We start from the raw sequence: 19,662 nt of genomic DNA, 5'->3' as shown, positions 1-19,662 counted from the left end.
GTCTTAAAAATTAGGAGGGGCTTTTTTTAACTGGCAATTGGAAGAGGGTTTTTATTTTTGGAAGCTGCTATCCTTATTATTATTTCATTCCTGAGAAGGGAAAATCTTAGTATAAAGTAATAACTATACTGTGTACTTTCGGGTACTCTTAAAACGGCCGGGAAATACTACAAAGACGGGTTTGCAGATTGTTTTTTTCTGCAGTTTAACCAGAGAAACAACCGACCACATACTCTAGGAATGCAGCAGATTAACAGAAATCTACAGTGGCGTACAAATCATCCCTGAAAAATGATTTATTTTTCAACAGAAAGAGACGAAAAAATCGATGCAATAATTACAAAGGCACAGTATATAATATACAAATTGCGCACACCAAGAAACGATAACTTTGATGGCGTTTTACCTATATTAAGATTATATTTTAGGACTTTGAATAGTATTATTTCTTCATTATTATTTTATTGTCATGAAGCTATCGACGGTTTTTCATGATTAAGGTAAATTTGTATTGTAGTACATGATTACCAATGCTGATTAGAATGAGCGCGTCGTTTTACTGAGAGTAACAATGAGTTTTTTCTTCAGGAGTTATAAGTGTAAGTAATTGAGGATTGCCAACAGAGTAAGCCAGTCTTTGCTACATAGCGGGTATCCAAAATTTGGAATAGCATATAATTCATATTTAATCTACGTTATTTTTAATTTAGAGATTTCATCACGCAACCAATCCACACTTCTTTTGTTTTAATCCCATGTCTCTAAGTGGGCGGAGCTACACTTGTACATTGTGCTATCTCCTCTGCACCGACGTCATTGCCGACTCCAGAGATCCTTGACTACTCCCTCCGGACTGCCTACAACATCCAAAAGTCAATTATATCCCCATAGAGCCAATAAGAACCAAAACTTATGCAGCAACAATATGGTTAACTTCTGACCTCCTTCCATATAGCCATCCTCCAGCCCTGACCTCAACCCCTGGACTGTGCAGTTTATGATGCCTTAGATAAAAATGTATACAGCACCTCTCATCCAAATTTGGATTCTATCCGTGCTGTCACCATGGACATGGCCTTCATCGTCAAGAGCAGCCAATCTGTTCGCCTGTGTGTCGAGACTGTTATTGCTTGTAAAGGAGGAGATATTAAATAAAAAATAGTACTAAATATAGTATTTAAACATATCATCAATTGGTTTTAAAATGTTGTTTTTTTTTTACTCTATAAATATCCTGTTTTTCGTAAATTAGTCATGCAACTGCAAGTTTTGGATCCCCGCTCTGGGATTTGTGATTATTGCCATCCTTTTAAAGGTACTTGATGCTGATCTAATAAAACATGTTGACAGCTAAGCGGTTTTCATCCGAAACATTCTTCAAATTGTGAGAATTATCACGTTCTTTTTGGGTTTATTTTATTTTTACATACGGTTGCTTTATGTATTACTATTAAAAGATAAGTCCAGAGAGGAATTAAAAGACTTTGAAGATCTTAATAATTTCCTTTTGTACTAAATATATTGTGCTTTGTTTACATAGTCAAAGGATTTAAATTAATTTATTAATAAGGAGTCTTACAAAGAAGACATTAATTTGTAAAAAATTAGACCAGAGGATCTGTTTGATGTACAAGAATGGCTTCTGCGATGCCCTTTATCCAATCAAAAACTCACAGGATCTCTAATTATTAAGAATAAGAGGAAGTCGGAATTTCGGTCGAAAATTCAAATTATTATGTATATTGTACAGACAAACTGTACAAGTTGCAATTTCTATAATGTGCTACAGAATATTTATATTTTAGTTATTTGTATTCAAATAGTTACAAATTAGACCACTAGTATGTATGTCAATCATACATGGAGTATTCAATTATTGTATGATCCTTATCCCAAGTACTGTAAATTCATCTTTCAAAACTGTTCATCTTATGTTTTGGTTGCACTTTGTACAATTAAATTATACATATTTGGTCACATTGGATCATACGATAAAGCGTTGTAAAAGTTTGGATGTATACTACAAACAATTTTTTAACATTATGGTGCTTGGACGGTGTGTCGTGAGTTATCGTGCGTCGAGTATGGATGTCTAAAAAGAAGAAATTCCCCGTATTTTACATTTTTATTATTGTAAAAGGAAAACTGCATCGAAAGCGAACAAGGAAATTTGTGATGTATATGGGGTTGAAACTTTTTCGGTTCGTGTTGTACACATTGGTTCGAGCGTTTTCTTTTTTCCTTCTCAATTCTACCCTGTACTGTGAACAACTTGACAGTTTGAAGCTGGCGATCGAACAGAAGCGGCCAGCATTGGTGAATCGGAGACAACAAGACATCATCAAGGCAACGCCAGGCTGTACACACCTTCGATAACGCGCCTGAAGCTCCGGGAGCTCGGATGGGAAGTTCATATGCATCCATCTTACAGTCCGGATCTGGTAACAAGTGACTACCATGTGTTCCTGTCTATAGCTAACGCACTTGGCCCTACAAATTAGGCCTCAATAGAGGCCTAATAAATTGGTTGTCCGAGTTTTTTTTGCCAATAGGAATATGGGCTTCTACGAGAAGAACATTATTAAGTTGATGATTCTCGTTGGCAACAAGTTATTGAACAGGACGGGGCATACTTGGCTTAATTTGGAATATTGTAACACTTCTTATAAATCATTCAAAGGTTATAAAGGATTTACTAGGTTATAACACAATTTCAACAATGACAATTTTCTTTATGTATTAAAGGTTGCAAAATAAAATAAAGGCAACAACATGATCTCTGATTATTACAAAATTGAAAAACGTTTATACTTAAACAGAATACAATAAAATATGTAATTAGTTTCAAAAATAATGTATTCTGCTTTTTACATAAAATAAATTCAAATTAAGTTGGCCCTAAAGCAAAAATGTATATGTACATAAAAGCATTTAAGATAAACAGATTTAAAAGTAAAGGCTATAATGAAAAAAAAAACTTTTCAGCAAAAATGGTTTTTTAATTTAATTGTATTATTTAATTCTTTTAATAAACAAATACATTTTATATATTTTTTAAACTATTATATTTTATTATGAATAGCTAAATGTCTGTTTAAGGAATTTTTTCCTAGATGAATATTTATAAAAAATCCTTTATGACATTACAGATAAGTGGGAGAGAAGCTCATCCATGTTCCGGCAATATGAAAAAGGAGGAGCCAGTATTCAACTCTCTGACTCAAAATTCTTAATAACTGGAGGCTTTCACATCTACCACTCAAAAGACACACCTGATGCAGACTCTGAGGTATTCAACGGGAAACAATGGGGATCAGGCCCTAATTTACCATATGGTAAGTAGTAGAGTTGGATCGGGATGTAAAATATCGGGCTTAAAACTAAGTCAGGTTACGATATATCAGGTTTTGAGCACGCTTGTGGCCTTTCCAGCCATAATATGAGAATCTATACCACACAAAAAAAAAGTATTACAATATATACACATGAGAACTAAATATATTTAAAAACATTAGAATGTAATAACTAATTGATGAAGTCAAATATCGCACACAACATGAGCATCTGCAGGATCAAATACATGTATATTGGGGCGGGGGCTACAGCGCCTCCATCCCCCCTCCCCTTCAGACACAATGAAATCCCGATCAATTTCATAAAAAGGCATTAATTTTGAAGCTATTAATAAACTCATATCAATGTGTTTATGACCTTTTACGCCTATTATTTTCATTTCTAATATTAGCGTTTGGTTGAACAAACATTTTAGGTATTTAACGTATGTCAGTACACAATCAATCATAAAAATACGATCTAAAAAAGATATTTTTTAAGTGGAACACGTACAAATAATTAATCAATAATCTCAACTTCACCTTATTTTACATAGAGATTCAGATATAAAATGACGTCATCGATTAGTTGTAAAGGAATTACTTTATATTAAAAATAAATGTCGAACTGAAAGGATCGGGCCACGGGTTTTTCAGGATTAGCAAAATGAGGTTTGGATGGCTGGCTTTTGGGCTCGGGCTTATACCGAATCCACCTCTAGCAAATAGTCACTCAGGGGCGTCTGCAGGATTACATATATATACTTTTTTTTTTTTTGGGGGGGGCTTGGTTTTTCGAACTTTTGGAAACAATCCGAAAAATTCAATTTTTTCCTCTGCTGCATAATTGGTGAAATGCCCTTTTACCTCTAACTCCCCCAGAAATTCTCAGTGTTACTCTCCGTTTTTCATGAACACCCTCAGACGTAACTACTCAATACTTGTAACAATTCATTGGACATGTTTCCTCCTCAAGAATAAAAGAATAGTAATAAGAGATTTAGAAAAAAATAAATACTTTAGGATGACGGATGAGTAGTGTAGTCTGAAGAGTCCTCACTAACAAAAACACTTACTCATAAAAAAAATCATTTTTCTACACCAGCGTTTATATTTTATTCAAATCTTAGCATATAGTGAAGATGCATATGAATTATGATATACATCAGAGAGCAATAACATAAACAAACATAAACATTGCTACATATTCGATGCTATATGCACAGGCCTCCAATACTTCATTTATAAGACTACGTTATTATTTCTTAGGTCAAAAAAATGTATATAATATACATCAGGGAAAATAATATACAGAGCATTGTGGCTGTTTTCCATACATTCAGACATAGAGATATACTTTGCTTTAATACTAAAGATATGCTTAAAAAATTATAGAAATTATCAAAAAATTATAGTATCCTTTTCAAAGACATGTAATGTTACCGAAAATTTTCTTTTATACAGTAATATTTACGGGAATATATTTTACTACTTCTGAAGAACCCTCTTTATGATTTATGCAAGCCTCCATTCGATGGGAATAGGCCTTGCAAGATTTCTCAATGTTGGATTCCTTCCTCCTCGTCTTCTCAAAAAAAGCCTTTTCAATCTTTAAATATTGCGGTGTCTGTTCCTACAAGCCTCTCAAAGAATTCGCGATCATTCGTAGTTGCTGAGCAAGTATAAGTTAGGAGATGAGGGTGTCCACATCTTTTTCTTCCAAAATATGGAAAGCCTAAACTTTTCGCGGATGTACGCCTAGGTATTTTTGGATCAATAGAAGGGGCACCGTCTTGAGTTCATGTATATTTTCACTAGCCAGATGAATCATCCAGGGCTGGAAAAACGTAATGAGCCGGATTCATTGGTATTTGGCCGATTCAAGATTTTGTAATGTCTTAAACTTGACAGACGTAATAAGGTCCTCGGATCGAACATATCCAGATTGCTCATACATTGGCTTCCCTTTCTCGTTGCCACACTTACTATTCAACTTATCTATGTTATTTACAGGATCCCTAGAGATACAAAAGTAGCTGGCAATATCATCTGGTCGGTCTCCACGGCACCATCACTGTTTCCGTAGGTAGTCTATTTTAAAACGTTGGCTCTAATGTTTTGTTTTTTTGGGACACTTTATTTATACAAAAAACATACAGTCCAAATAGTATATATATTAATTCAACCTCTTATAAATCCATACCTTAAATTTAAAAAGTATTCAACAACTGATGAAACATCCGGTATACTTTACAAATTGTATGCAGAATGATGTAAATACGATTTGTTTTTTAGCTGGCCCGTTAATTTGTAATTGATAATGAAACGAAGGATTTTTTCCCCGTAGCAGTTGTCATTATTATTTAATACCTGATTAGTGAACATCCTTTCCTAAATAGATCCAATTCTATTCAAAGCCTGTTTGAACATTATTGCGTGCTCATAAAAGAGGGAGCATAAACCTGAGGATTTGTTGCTGAGTTATAATTGTAAGTTCTTGTTGGGTTCAGAGTAGAATTGGGGATCGACATTGGAGTAATTCTAGGAAATGTCCTTGTTTATATCCTTTTCTCCTTCATCTCTTGTCACAGCTGATTGTAGCTGATCTAATGAAACGTCATGAGCATTATTCTTTCTCTCCTCCAAAATATTTTTCAAATATTTAGGGTTACCATATAGATTTTCGATTTCTTTTCTTTTTTTTAAATGTCCATTCTACTCTGAATTTTCACCTTTGTATATATATCTGATGAAGCTTAATGCACTCTTGTTTATATTCCAAATAAGTATACGAGTATTTAAATTTCCATATCCTTTATTTCCACTTGAACATTTATGCACCTTAATATAAGCGAAATGCATTTACATTTCAAGGTTATATTGAAGTCATCCCTATTTGGATAAAATCCCATGCATTCTAATCATATCAATAGCTCGAGGATATAATCTCAAATATGCATCATTTTTGTTCCAAAAAAAATATGTTACTCTCATTAATAAATTTTTTAAGAGTCAAAAGTGAGATTAAGATACAAATTATACATATAAAAAAATTCGCATTACATATAAATATAAAGCAAAGTTTGTCTGTTGGTCTGTGGTTGACTCATTTTTGAGTTTGCGCTTAAAGGCATAGAACCGCATAACTACTTGATCTAAGAAATAACAATATAGAAAAGGCCCATTTGTAATTAAAGTTCAAAAGTAAAGTTTGAAAATGGGAGTACATAACAGAGGGTTTTCAATCATAAGGGTTTTTTAGAGTGCGAGTTTGGTTGTTGTTGACAACATGACCAGTTTTTTTTCTCTAATGTTATTATCTTTATTCTTCCATTCTTGTGTAGAGAACATCTTAGTGTAACCACGAGTGTGTGTGCCCATGACTGAAGGAGAGTAACGCAAAAGATGCATATGATGAAAAGTGATGTAAAGCGTGTGTATTTTTAAGCCGGCCCATTTTTTGGAATTGGAAATCTGAAGAATGAATTTCCTTTCCTAAGTAATTGTCATTATTATTGCATTACTGAGTACTGAATTTCCTTTTATAATACATTCCATTATACTAAAAACCTGATTGAACATTCGTATGTGCTCCTAAAAGACGAAAAGTAACCCGAAGGATTTTTTGCAGAGTTATAATTGTGAGTCCTTGTTGGACTCAGAGTAGAATTGAAGATAGACATGTGAGTAATTCTTGCCAATGCCCTTGTTTATTTCCTTCTCCCCTCCTACATTGTCACAGCTGATTGTAGCTTCTCTCCTCTAAACCATTCTTCGAATTGTCAGGGTTAAAAAAGAGAATGATGTTTATGCAAGACAGACTTGACAAGCCTTTGACTTTTTACATAATCTAACCCCCAAGGAAAGACACTTTTTAATAAGTACCTAAGTCATAACAGATGCTACACACTGATGTTAATCTGGTGAACTTTTTAGATGGTCCATTTTCTTTTCTTTTTTTGGAATTGGTAATCTGAAGAATGAATTTTCCGTTTCTTTTTTTTAACATGATCAAATTTCCTCACTATCTATGATATAAAAGGGGACCATTATAAGCCTTTACCTCCTGTCATATACAAGGGCGGTTTTATTGTTAGCAGAGCCTGAGGCAGACAAAATATGTAGCCTTTTTAGAGGTGTTACTAGGATTATTTGTAGTCTTTAATTTCTTTATTTTACTTTTATTGAGGAGATTCGTCAGAGAGGTCATTAAGATTTTGAAATATAAATAGTACTTAATCAAATTTATATTTAGATGACATATTACTGCATATTTTCATTGACTTAATAAATATTATGAATCATCAAAGATAATTGAGTTTACCTACCTTTATTATTCTCATGGAAATCCGGAACTACTACCTGAGCTATTAAATTAATAAATAAATATTGGTCAAGGGTAACTAGTGCAAGCAATATGAAATTTTTTGAACAGTAGCAACTTTAATCTGTCTCTTGATCCCTCTGACATTTAAAAAAATCAATCTTTGGGTAGAGTATTTACCGTCAATTACCGTTAACTATCATAGTATACCATTAATTAAAAATAAAATGATTCAACCGAGTGGTCCATTAAAATTTGAACACTTTGAATTTTAAACTTCAACAAGATATAATTTATCAATTAACAATAGAATTTTAACAAAATTAATACTATAAATGTATGTGTGTCTCAGCTCTTTTAATCATTAATGTAGCCGCTCTTAGGGCTAATAATGGCTTCTGGTGGGGGCAGAAGGCCTTGCACCTGCTTTAAACGAATGTAGACCTCTGGCATGGCATCCCAGTGCTGGTTGACAGTGACATTGAGGGCCTCGGTATTTGAATAAAGGACACTGCAGGCCTTCTCCTCGGCATGCACCAAAAGGTGTGGTCGAGAAGGTTGGCATCAGATCTGTATTTGGCCAAAAGTGTCTAAAAAGAGTTCAAAAGAACTTAAAAGACTCATTCAAAAGAGTCTTGCAACAGAGGAGATGGGTTTGTTTCATTGCTCGTATCAAAAGTGGACTCTTCACCCTAAAAAGTGTATTTCTACGCACTTTTTGGACAGTCTGGTGTGAAGTCCCGATATCTTTTGCATGGCCACTCATAAACTAGAGGGGATTGGCCTGGGCCGTTTTCTTTTATTTTTCTAACTTTCTCACAGAACCCTCCTTCCTCTCTAACGTTTCCAACTTCCAACCATCTGGTAGAATATTCCTAAAGTTAGTCTAAACAGATCTGTGATTGTAGTAATAACCTCTGATCATTGTTAAAGACTCAAGCATATCTCACTTCCACATAAGTTTAGTTTATTCATAACGCAAGTAAACAAAATTTGACTTGTCAAAAATCATTTAAATTCCACATATAATTCAAGCAATACTTAACACGCTGATCATGAATCTGTAATTAGTTTTTTCGTATCAAATTCGGTTGTAGAAAATTTTTGAATATAAAATTATTTTTAGTATTATTACTCTTATTCCACATATGCTTGAGTCAACTCTTGAGTAAAAAGATACCACAATAGTCTACATTAAAACCAATGTATTCTTTTGTGCTCATAATACTTTACCAGGCCAACCGTTATTATTTACTCATCTCTATTATGGATATTTTGAAAGGTTAAGAGTCATTTTTTTACAATGTTCCCATGAGTAATGTTGTAGAACACTTAATAAGCTATCGATTGCTAAGAAAAGCCTTCTCCTAGTTGCCATCATAAGCACACAGTACGATCCTGAACTACCTCAACCTGTGGAAACATTGTGATGTTAACTGATGAGAAGACCTTTTCTGTTGACTCTGTCTTCAACAGGTAGAATGATCGAGTAGTGCCATTTGTGGATGTAGCAGAGGAGCACCTATAAGTCTCCACCACCAAAGACCCTGCTTCAGTGACGATGCTAGGCCTGGTTTCATGCAACGGGAAGGTTATTAATCCTGTATGACTCCCTTTAGGAGACAGGTTGAAGGATGATGAGCACATCAAAATTTTGAACACTAAAGTTATCCGATGGATCAAATCCATCGTTGGCCATTCTCCCTGGGTGTTTCAACAAGATGGAACATCTGCCCACACCGCAAAGAAACCCCAAGAGTAGTTCCATACCAATATGCACTTCTGACCGCCGCAGAGCCTAGACCTCAACCTCAGTTTAGTTTAGCAACAATATCGATTTGAACTTCTTCGATCTATATAAGGAGAAATTTATTGAGGTTAAGTACTGAAATTTTTAACCTTCCGTAAAAATTACTAATATTTTATTAAAGTGGAAATAAATAAATCAAAATATAATTTTCTAAGCAATGGAGTTTTGATATATTATTTTATCATGCTATTATTGATTTTTTCTTCAATAAAATGTATAACTAGTATAATTATTAATGTTGTATTCTTCAATTATTACTAACTTTTGGTGAATTAATTAGGTATAATTCAGTTTTACTTCTGATTTAAAAAATAATTACCTTCCAAATTTTATCTAATAGATTTTAGCCGAATAACCTATTTACAAGATGATATTATAAGTTGCCAAATGAGTGTATTTAATTCTTTATAAATTATTATCGTTATGGATATTGTAAACATCAGTAACAGTATTCCAAAATAAACTAAAAGAACATAAACTAAGAGTAATTGAGTTAATATCCTACTATAAAAATGCACTTAAATGTATTTTCTCAAACTATTACTTAATAATTGGATTTAAATTATTAGAAATGCTTAGTTTTCAATCAAAATAATTCAATATATAATAATAACATTTAAGACCCTCATAAGAATTTAAAATTATAATTGTACCCCATCTAGGAATTGCTCATCATTGTGCTCTGAATATTAATTCAAATACAACCATGATCATTGGTGGGGAAATCCAGAGTAAGTTCTAATTCTACCGACAAAAAAGATCAAAAGTAAAACCTTTATTAATAATTATAGATCAAATATCACCAAGGACATTTATTTATGATTGGAAATTTGAAACTTGGAGATCTGGGCCAGAGCTTAACATTGGTCGTAAATTTCACTCATGCGGACTTCACCTTGGAAAAGTAATTATTACGGGCGGCGAAAATGAGGAAGGGAAGGCATTGAATGTCACAGAGATTTTTGATCCTGTTCTTAACAAGATATTCTTTGGACCAAGGTTGAATCACTCAATTACTAAGGCAGCCATGGTTTCTCTCAATTCAAATGAACTCTACCTTATAGGAGGACATTTGACGCAAGTAATGATAATAAATTAAATCCAGACGTTATCAGTTATAAACAATGTACAAAATGTAATTTTTCTAAATATCTTTCAGGCGGTAGACATAATAGTCCCACAAAAACACATTATTCAATATAAGGATTCGGGAAAATGGATTAAAGTTGGGGAACTTTCAGTTCCAATGTATTTGCATACAGCGCATGGAGTTCCTGAGAGCTTTTGGTACAATTGTCAAAGTTCCGCATCCATTATCATAGCACTCAATTCCTTCTACTTAATTTGTATGGTCAATGCATTTTTATAATTATTTGATTTGTTTTAATTATTTTAATTAACAAAAAAGAATGTAAAATTACTATGTTCGTACATAATAAAATGCTAGAATTATTAAATAGCTGTCTCACAATACAAATGTTGTTTTTCAAAAGTTTGATTTATTTTTAAGAAAGATCCTCAATACATAGTTTTCAAGTTAGCACCATTATTTCATATCTTCCTTCTACTTTTTTTTAAAATACATCATTATGACTATTATAATTGATTTTTTTTCTAATTATATATAATAATAAAGGCAATTTTTCATTGCCAAAGTCGATCACCACCGCCATTATTAATAGCATCACATTCAAGTTCATCAATGGTTCGCCTTTTAAACTTTGAAGGAGTTTGCCACCATTCTAAAGAGTACACTTTTGTGGCCATAGGATTTGTCTTATTGGACAATGAATCAACAGGCATTTCACTAACTTGTCCAACATTGGCTGCAATACTTTGTAGAGCAAGTCCGCCTTTTCTGAACTTAATTAATGGAATATGGGGTTTGATTGTCTAAAAAGAGAAAATAAGAATATATAAATTTTGTGGACGGGCAAAGTGAAAATGAGATGTGCAATAATCGAAGAAGCATGCGAAATGTAAAGAAAGAGGAGTGCAAATTTACTTTAAACGTTCTCAACTGAGAATTATCTTTGGATGGCAGAACTTGCTTTAAAATCACATCTTCAACGATAGGAATATCAATTTTTGTTGGAGGAATGCAATGAGAAGCTTCTTCTTTAATATTGGAGGTTTTCGGGAAGAGGTCTTCAAGGACCTTTTCTTCTTTTATGTCACAAAGCTCAGCTTTGCCCTCTTTGGTCGACACTTCCTTAATATATGATATATTTTTTTCATTGGCGTTCATTTTATCTTCATTAATACATGTTGTATCGTCATTGACAAGTATTTTATCCACGTTGACGACTTTCAAGGGTTCTTTAAACTCTTCTAAAGTAGAATTACTCTGATCAATTTCTTTTACAGGTTCTTGATTGGATTTGCTAGATTGTGAATCAATTTGACTGCATTAAAATTTTGAGCACTTTCTACGATCTTTGATTGTTCCTGATTAATTTTACCAGATTGTGGATCCAATTTGACTGCATTTAATTTTTGAGCACTTTCTACGATCTTTATTTGCTCTTGACTGGTTTTACCAGATTGTGGATCCAATTTGACTGCATTTAATTTATTAGCACTTTCTTGGACTTTTATTGACTCTTGAAGCATATTTGTATTCGTTGGTTTGTTAAAAAATGATTTAATGGCCTAAGATAAAATAGCTGAACTCTTTCTTTCCACTTCGCATATTAAAGAAGATAAAAATTACCTTAAAGACTTTTCCTGCAGTTCCACTCATTTTGAACATTCAGAATCACTCTTCGTTCTGTAAAAAAATATATATAAACAATTTAATTAATACATAATGAGATAAGTCAAAGATGAAGGATATTTTATTTCAAGACGAACTGTCATTGGGTCTAATAATTTCAAGAGACTGTAAAGAGAGAGGAATATTAGAGCCTTCAGATGCAAGTACAAAGTCTCCAGTTTCATTAAGAATATAGGTTTGTAGTGATTTTTTAACCTTGAAGGTGTTGTCTTTATTATGAAGCAAACTATGTGTTTTGAGAGTGTCTTTTCGTTTGAAATTGGCTCCACAGTCTGAACACGTGAATTGTCTTTTATTTTGATGTACAGATAGGATGTGTCGATTAAGATTAGCCTTCTTTCTGGTTGTGTAAGGACAACGTTGGCATACTACATAAAGAGAAGATGGTTTTGAAGAACGTTTGATGGGACAGTTATGCTTTTGAACGTGTCGATTGTAGAAATGAGGGCTTTTTGTAGAGTAGGGGCATTGTGGGCAGGATAACGATTCCTTTGGAAACTTGATTGGTGGCTTTTCATGAGTATAGCGTTGATGTTTTTGTAACAAGACTGGATTAGGCGTTTGATAGGAACAATTGGTACAAGAAAGGAGAGATGAGGCGTGAGTGGATCGATGTTTGGAGAGAGTTGATGCTCGAAGACATTGATAGGGGCATTCCGGACATGACAGAATATTTTTGACGATGCTGTGAAGTCTCTCATGTTTGAGGAAATGGGATTTTCTCTGAGTAGAAAAGGAACATAAGGAACAACGAAGAGGCAAGTTCAAATTTTGAGAGTGAGGAGATGATATTTTTTCTAAAGGGTTATAAGACTCATAAAACTGCAATGACTCTTCCAAAGAATCGGATTCAATTGCGAATTCAGAAGCTATCCAATGGAGTGAGGGGTACTCTTCTAATACTTGAAGAAGGTGGGATGTGTCAAAGGAGCTTGACGCTAATTCTAGTTCAAAACGAATCTTAATACTTCGGAAATGAGACTTCTTCGTTATCATTCTTTGAGTGTCAATTCAGTAAGTAGTGTGTACAAAAAAATAATAATTCGGAAGAAACAGATGATTCGATGAATATAGGTTGTCAATAAAGTTGACAAAACAAGAACACCTAGAGAGAAGGACTGGACATGGAATTGATTCAGCTGTTGACTGTAGTCCTTGTACTTCATTGCTCATTATTATTTGTGACGTCATAAAATGAATCCCAGAATAAACAAATCAACAATGAATAAATTTATTTAATTTGAAGACTGCAGTCAACAGCTGTTCCGCTATGTTTCTAGTCCTTTATTCTGGTTGTCCATGGATAAAGTAAGTAGAAAAGTAAAAAACAGTAAATTTCATTTATTAATGATGTGATGAAGAGTAATAAAAGCAGCATGACGTCATAGTATTGTAAATAAGTATAACAAAGACCCATCTAAATGCTACCATCGCAACCTCTTCTACATTTGTTTACAGATATCTACAAAATAAATTAAAATCGTATTGGCAATGTTGAATTACAAGATTGGTCATTCTAATACCCAACTATGCATTGATACTGTCATTTAATTTTGATCTATTAACATTGTATGGTTGTTATGTATTTATGAGTAATATAACTGTGGGCATTTGAACTTTATAATGTGCCTTATAATATATTATAGTAATATTTATCAACTTAGTTAAAAATTATAGCATTAATATATCGATCATCCATGGTATATTCAATTATTGCATGATCCTCATCCCAAGTACAGTAAATCCTTAAATTTAAAATTATTCAGTTCATTTTTTGGCTGTAACTTGTCAAGTTTTTTATACAAGTTACAATGTTTGTACGCAAATTATATAACTCCCTCTTTTTTGTGCTTGACGGGAGTGCAAACGAATGTTAATGCATATTCATAAAGTAATTACATAAGTTGAAGCTTTAACAGCTCATATCTTGTTCATTTTATGTCATAATTATATTTTTTTAATAGAAAGTTTATAAATGAAACAATTATCATTTGAATGACATAGAATATGTATCATATATATTAAACTTAACCTCATTATCATAATCAAATCAAATAGAAATATTATATTACACAATATGTATCCAAGCCCATTTCTGCAAATGAGTGAGAGCAAATCAATTTTATATCTAACTAACATGGTTTTAAAAATTACCATTAGAGGTATATTGGGCTAGAAAATATCGGGGTTTCATCAACAAAGTGTCGGATTTCGGACCAACCCGCGGGCTTTTGGGCAAAAATATGATAATCTATGCAATAAAGGTATTCATTCCAATATTTACTCATTAGAGTTAAATATATTAAAAACATATCCTTGTAATAACTAATTCCTCAATTCAAATATAACAGAATAGATTCAATAAGAAGGCATTAATTTTGAAGCTTTATATATTGATCAACATATTTTTATGACTTTTTGATCTTACAAACATGCCTATTTTTTCAGTTTATATTATTGGAGGTCAGTTAATTTTAGATTTTATGATATTAAGTGTTGTAGTTTAGTGTAAATCGGTACAAAATCAATCATAAAATACGATGGAATAGAGGGGAGAAATTTTGCTTGTATTGACAAATATTACATAGCAATTAGAAAAATAAGAGGAAAAGCCACCACTGCAGAGGATTTGAAGTTTTAGGATGTAATGGAATGTCAAAGTAATTTTTGACATTCAATTTCGGGATATAGGGATTTTGAAATTTGCTCTCTCTCTCTCTCTCAAGAGTCAATTTATCCGTCAATAGAAGCCCAAAAAACTCAAAGATTCATATGAAATATTTGATGCAGAGATTTTCTGTGTAATTTGGAATCTTATATCTTCATTTTCGTTCAGTTTGATCAATTTTGAACTTAGTTCTTCCTCTCTAAATAATCTGCCTTTTAACCTTGGGCCAAGGAGATTATAAATAGCCAAAACATTAATATTTTCCATTTTGTTACGTGTAACACTTAAAAATAATTAATCCATAACGTAATTGTAAGCTTATTTTTCACAATGTGGAAAATTGAGGAATACGTCATCGATTAGTTGTAAAATAATTATTTTACATTAAAAATAAACGTCGAGCTGAAAGATTCGGGCTTGGTAAAATGAAATTTGGACTGTGGGCTTTCGGGTTTGGGCCTGAACAAAATCCCCTATAATTGCCATTCAATAATCACTACATACTCAGCTCTTATTTCCATTAAATTACATCAAAATTATTCAATAAGTTGGCTAATTTTTTTGTTTCTGTATTAAACAGCCTACTTTATGGAAATACAAAAAGGAAAAGTGTTTTAAAAAGTTATTCAACTGCTAATTTTTTTCTAGTAAGTTTGATGGACTTGTGAATTAGCTTAATTTTATCTTCAGTGTTAGGGTATATAACTATTGTACATAATAAAATATATGTGTTTAATTATAAGACTGGGATAAATAAATACATATATATATATATATATATTTTTATATCGTTAAAATATGAGTTGTTTAAGTTTCAATTTAATGCATTTACTTTATTAATATGAGAAAATTCTTTGCACTTTAGTCAAAATAAGCATTCTCCAAAAAAAGATATCGTTCATTATTCTTTTCAATTTTCTATGGATAGAGAAGATAAAATACCATGGAACCTATTATATACAAAATACTAAACAGTAAATACTAAGAAATAACGATCCTAGACTAAAATATAATGTGGTTCTCTTTTCTAGATATTTTCGTCTGCAAATCAGTATTTGATTATGATATTATATGTATAAGTAGTTCTTAGAAATTCTTAGATCATGAAGTGATACAAAATTCTAAGTGATTATATTTTTATTACATTATAATTTTGTTCTTAACTTTAGTGGACTTATATTGAAATAACTGCACAATATATAAATATTGCCCAGATTTTAAAAGTTTGTGAGTCAGGAATGATAAGGATTACATAATTATATCATCGATGTGAGGATCTAAGATATCCACATAAATTGATAAATTATCAATTATACTTAATAATTCCCATAAGGGTTTTTTTAGAGTTTTAGTTATGTTGTTATATTGAAGAAAATATAACAAAACAATATCTGAATAACAATTATTTTAGTATTTATTCTCAATAAATGATTTTTATGAGAAATTAACTTTCTTAACAATTGTAAAGTATATTAATATGGTATACACACTTTAAAACATTCATACTTATCAGTTGTTGTCAGGGGCGTCCGCAGGATTATATTTAAACTTATTCATCGCTTTGGAATTTGATCAATTGAACTTAACTAATTTTTTATTCTTCAAGGCAAAAATTCTATAATGGAGACGGGGGGTGGGGGGTGGGGTTACAGCCCTTCTAACCCTCTCCCTGTAGACGCCCCTGGCTGTAAAAAATGCAACAACATTATTATGCATCTTGATACTTCATTGATTTAAGCTTATGTTATTAATTTTTTGTCTAATTGCTTAGCCTTATAGTTTAATAGTGGTAGTACCCGCTTTGCCCGGAGTTATTAGGCGTCGACGAAGCACAATTTTTCTTTCATAATATGACAGATACCACCTCAAAAAATAATTGGTCTTACCACCTGTTTTACGTGAGCAACTCACACGTAGCTACTCAGTCAATATTTAGACATTCTCTCTTCAAGAATAAAAAAATGTAATAATAGTTTGGGGGAAAATATAATATGATTTGATGAACCAGGGAATACTTAAGCTCGTTGTTTGGTTCAGAGCCCTATAAGTGGCTTTGGTTTAATTAGCCTTAACATCTGGATAAACTATTCACTTTTAAAATCACGCAGCCTCTTTATTATAAGTATTTCTGTTTTGATTCAATAAGTTATATAAATATGTGTGATGATTAATCACTGATGATAACAATGAATGATAATGTAGAAGCAGTGTTAACTTCGTCAAGGCTGACGAGACGAGATCATTTCGTCAACGAAACTTTCTTTCATGACGTAGACGAGAAGAAAACGAAAATTTGATAAAAATCATGACAAAAACCAAAATTTGAAAAAAATCATGACGAAGAAGAACCTGACAAAGACGTAATTCTGACGAAGACAAAATAAAAGATAACTACGACGAAACAATGACGATGTCTGACAAGGATAATATTATGACACTGTCAAAAACTAATGACTTACGGTTACGAAAACAAAAAATATCTATGGTAGTATTGATACTGATGGTTCCTGTAACATGCCCCATGGTCTTGCAACAGAACTCATAACACAAAACTTTTCTTAAAGCGTACAAAATTTAATTAATAATGAAGTGTCTGTGTCTGTATGTATGTTACGGTGCATCAGACCCCCACAAGTAAACAATATTGCTTTGGCAGTATGATAAAAATGTTCTATAGAATAATTAGATCTAGTCTATAATAAAAACACACGGTATAAGATATTTTTAAATTCGAATAAATTTTAACGCTGCAACAGTAAGTATTTTGAAATGAGAATATTATAGTATATGGTTATATTACTATGGCAAGCAACGCAAACATTTTTTTCAAGAATTATGTATTTAATATTACTATTGTTAACATGCACATCCTTGAAGATATGTTGCTTTAATTTTAGTTAGTAAGAAATACAGGGTTACTGATCCAGAAGTATGGATTTAATTGGTGTAAGAGAGCCAAATGAATGAAAGAAATTGTATCACTTCAGTGGGGTTCAAAACTTATGGCCTATGGGTACTCTATGATACATTACCCCCCTTGATTTTAAAAAAATGTTTTATTTCTTTATGGCGATATAGTAAAAGTGTTCTACCTCATAAAAAAATAATTTTGTAGAAGTTTCATAAATTTTGGTTAACATTTACCGGCCCCATATCAATGTTAAAATATATTACAATTTTTATGCCCATAAACTAAATAAATGGGACAAAAGTAGTTTAAATCATAAGAAGTATATATCCCGTTTATACTTTCTTGCTCAATACATAAGATATCAAATTGTATTATTTGTTTTCGTTGTTAATAAAAAAATACTCGAATTTCGTTTTTTGAAGGTCGAAGTCCGAAATATGTAAATCAAGAGTAAATAAATAATCTTCACAGCTACTTATGTTTTACTCACTATTACATTAGCTTATTCTTGCGTAATCCTATTTGTTTTTATTACCTGTAAAACTTTTAATTGAGCAACGCCAGTAAAGTCCGAGCTTAGTTTTATTCCTCTTTCTGCATAGTCATTAATGACTTTAACGGTATTGATCTTTGATTTGGAAGACATATAAGACGTCAAAATTTATCCACTGTATAAAGGCGTTTGAACAAAGGAATAACGCAATTTGAAGCTTTTTTCAAGAAATTAGACTGAAAAAGGACTAAAAATGACACTGTGACTTTTTCGTTAAGGAAATTAGTCTCTAAGTCCAGCAGTGTAAAAATGAGTCAGGAGTCGTATGAAATTAAATCTGCAAGTGTCGTAGATTGCGTTATGTTCCTTCACCAAAATGTGTCTGTGTATATTTGTCCTTCAATCACGGTCAATTAAATGAATCGATTTTGTTGAAATTTTTTATTTATGTTTCAAAGGCTCCAGAAACGGTTCTGGTAACTTTTTTTTTGTCTTTGGGCCCACGGCGGCATTATAATATCTTTTTTTTTTTTGCACTTCTGCTGTACAACCTGAGGGGCAGGGTGTATTTTGAATATTAGACGTGTTTTTTGATGGTCAAGGAAGTGGCAGTGTAAGAATTTAATCTGCGTCAGGGACCAGCAGCCCACAATCCGTGGGCGTGGGTGTATTCTAGCATATTAGAAGGAAAATGAAATTTAAAAATTTGAAAATCTGTAAAATATTGAAAGGAAGGATATTTTGATATTTTTTCTTTAAAATTATCGATTTGAATCGATTTGACAACATATATTTTGGAACAATATTTTAACAAACTTTCTCTTACTTACCTCAAAGGATGAGTATTTTAGTTCCAAGCATGCTGCCAATCAAAAAATATTTTCTTTTGATACCGCGTATTTATATAAACGTTTCTCTTCATTTTTACTACTCAAATCTCGGTTTTTATACCAAGTTTGTAATATACTATTATCAAATATACTTTAGTTGCTCATTTATGCCAAATAAGTCACCCTATTTTTACCCATTTATAATTTTGGACTACAAAAACTGTCAACTAAACTTTTACAAATACGACCTTTATGGATTATTCCTTAATTTCTAAGGTTGATTTGTTTTTATTTCAGCATATTTACATTTTGATATTTTTCATTCAAGATGAATATGTATGTATATATTTTTTTAATAAAACTAATTAGTTGACTTTGAGCAATTACTACTGTGATAAAAAGTCCAGTGGCGTTGTTCCAATCCTTGATATTAATAATTGAAGTAGAATCCCAATGGAGGTTAGGTTAACTGTATGGCCGTACAATGATTCTCTTATGTCGTGTATTTTTGAAAGCCC

The 19,662-nt window shown here is 32.1% G+C and overlaps 3 protein-coding genes across 4 annotated transcripts in view; 1 reads left to right on the top strand and 2 right to left on the bottom strand.

The window, feature by feature from the left end:
* Positions 1-10,943, top strand: part of LOC121121349 (uncharacterized) — a 72,629-nt gene extending 61,686 nt beyond the window's left edge. Inside the window, exons 3-6 of one of the 2 annotated variants that reach the window (XM_040716238.2) lie at positions 3,150-3,335; positions 10,129-10,197; positions 10,258-10,547; positions 10,626-10,943. In XM_040716238.2, coding sequence (XP_040572172.1) covers positions 3,150-3,335; positions 10,129-10,197; positions 10,258-10,547; positions 10,626-10,835 — 755 coding nt within the window. In that variant the 3' untranslated portion in view covers positions 10,836-10,943. The remainder of the gene's footprint in view (positions 1-3,149; positions 3,336-10,128; positions 10,198-10,257; positions 10,548-10,625) is intronic. The other variant, XM_040716239.2, reaches the window with a different exon arrangement.
* Positions 10,944-10,945: 2 nt separating this feature from the next.
* On the bottom strand, positions 10,946-13,261 carry LOC121121351 (uncharacterized). The gene is made up of 3 exons (XM_040716242.2): positions 12,180-13,261; positions 11,472-12,118; positions 10,946-11,359 (listed from the first exon to the last, which is right to left on the bottom strand). Exons 2-3 carry the CDS (start codon positions 11,712-11,714, stop codon positions 11,111-11,113), a joined length of 492 nt encoding a protein of 163 aa, XP_040572176.1. The 5' UTR covers positions 11,715-12,118; positions 12,180-13,261; the 3' UTR covers positions 10,946-11,110.
* LOC121121350 (uncharacterized) lies at positions 12,235-13,238 on the bottom strand. Its single transcript, XM_040716240.2, has one exon. The coding sequence runs from the start codon at positions 13,236-13,238 to the stop codon at positions 12,309-12,311; it is 930 nt and encodes a 309-aa protein (XP_040572174.1). The 3' UTR covers positions 12,235-12,308.
* Positions 13,262-19,662: the final 6,401 nt, after the last annotated feature.

The sequence above is a fragment of the Lepeophtheirus salmonis genome, chromosome 7, assembly GCF_016086655.4.
Source record: "Lepeophtheirus salmonis chromosome 7, UVic_Lsal_1.4, whole genome shotgun sequence".
In the NCBI taxonomy this organism is placed as follows: Eukaryota; Metazoa; Arthropoda; class Copepoda; order Siphonostomatoida; family Caligidae; genus Lepeophtheirus; species Lepeophtheirus salmonis.
Note: the sequence above shows the minus strand (reverse complement) of the source record. Positions and strands in the feature narration are given on the sequence as shown.

Coding starts and splice junctions, on each gene's coding strand:
- LOC121121351 (XM_040716242.2), bottom strand. CDS start 11,714: ATGAACGCCAATGAAAAAAATATATCATATATTAAGGAAGTGTCGACC. Junction 11,360..11,471: donor CTCAGTTGAGAACGTTTAAA/GTAAATTTGCAC, acceptor TTCTCTTTTTAG/ACAATCAAACCCCATATTCC.
- LOC121121350 (XM_040716240.2), bottom strand. CDS start 13,238: ATGATAACGAAGAAGTCTCATTTCCGAAGTATTAAGATTCGTTTTGAA.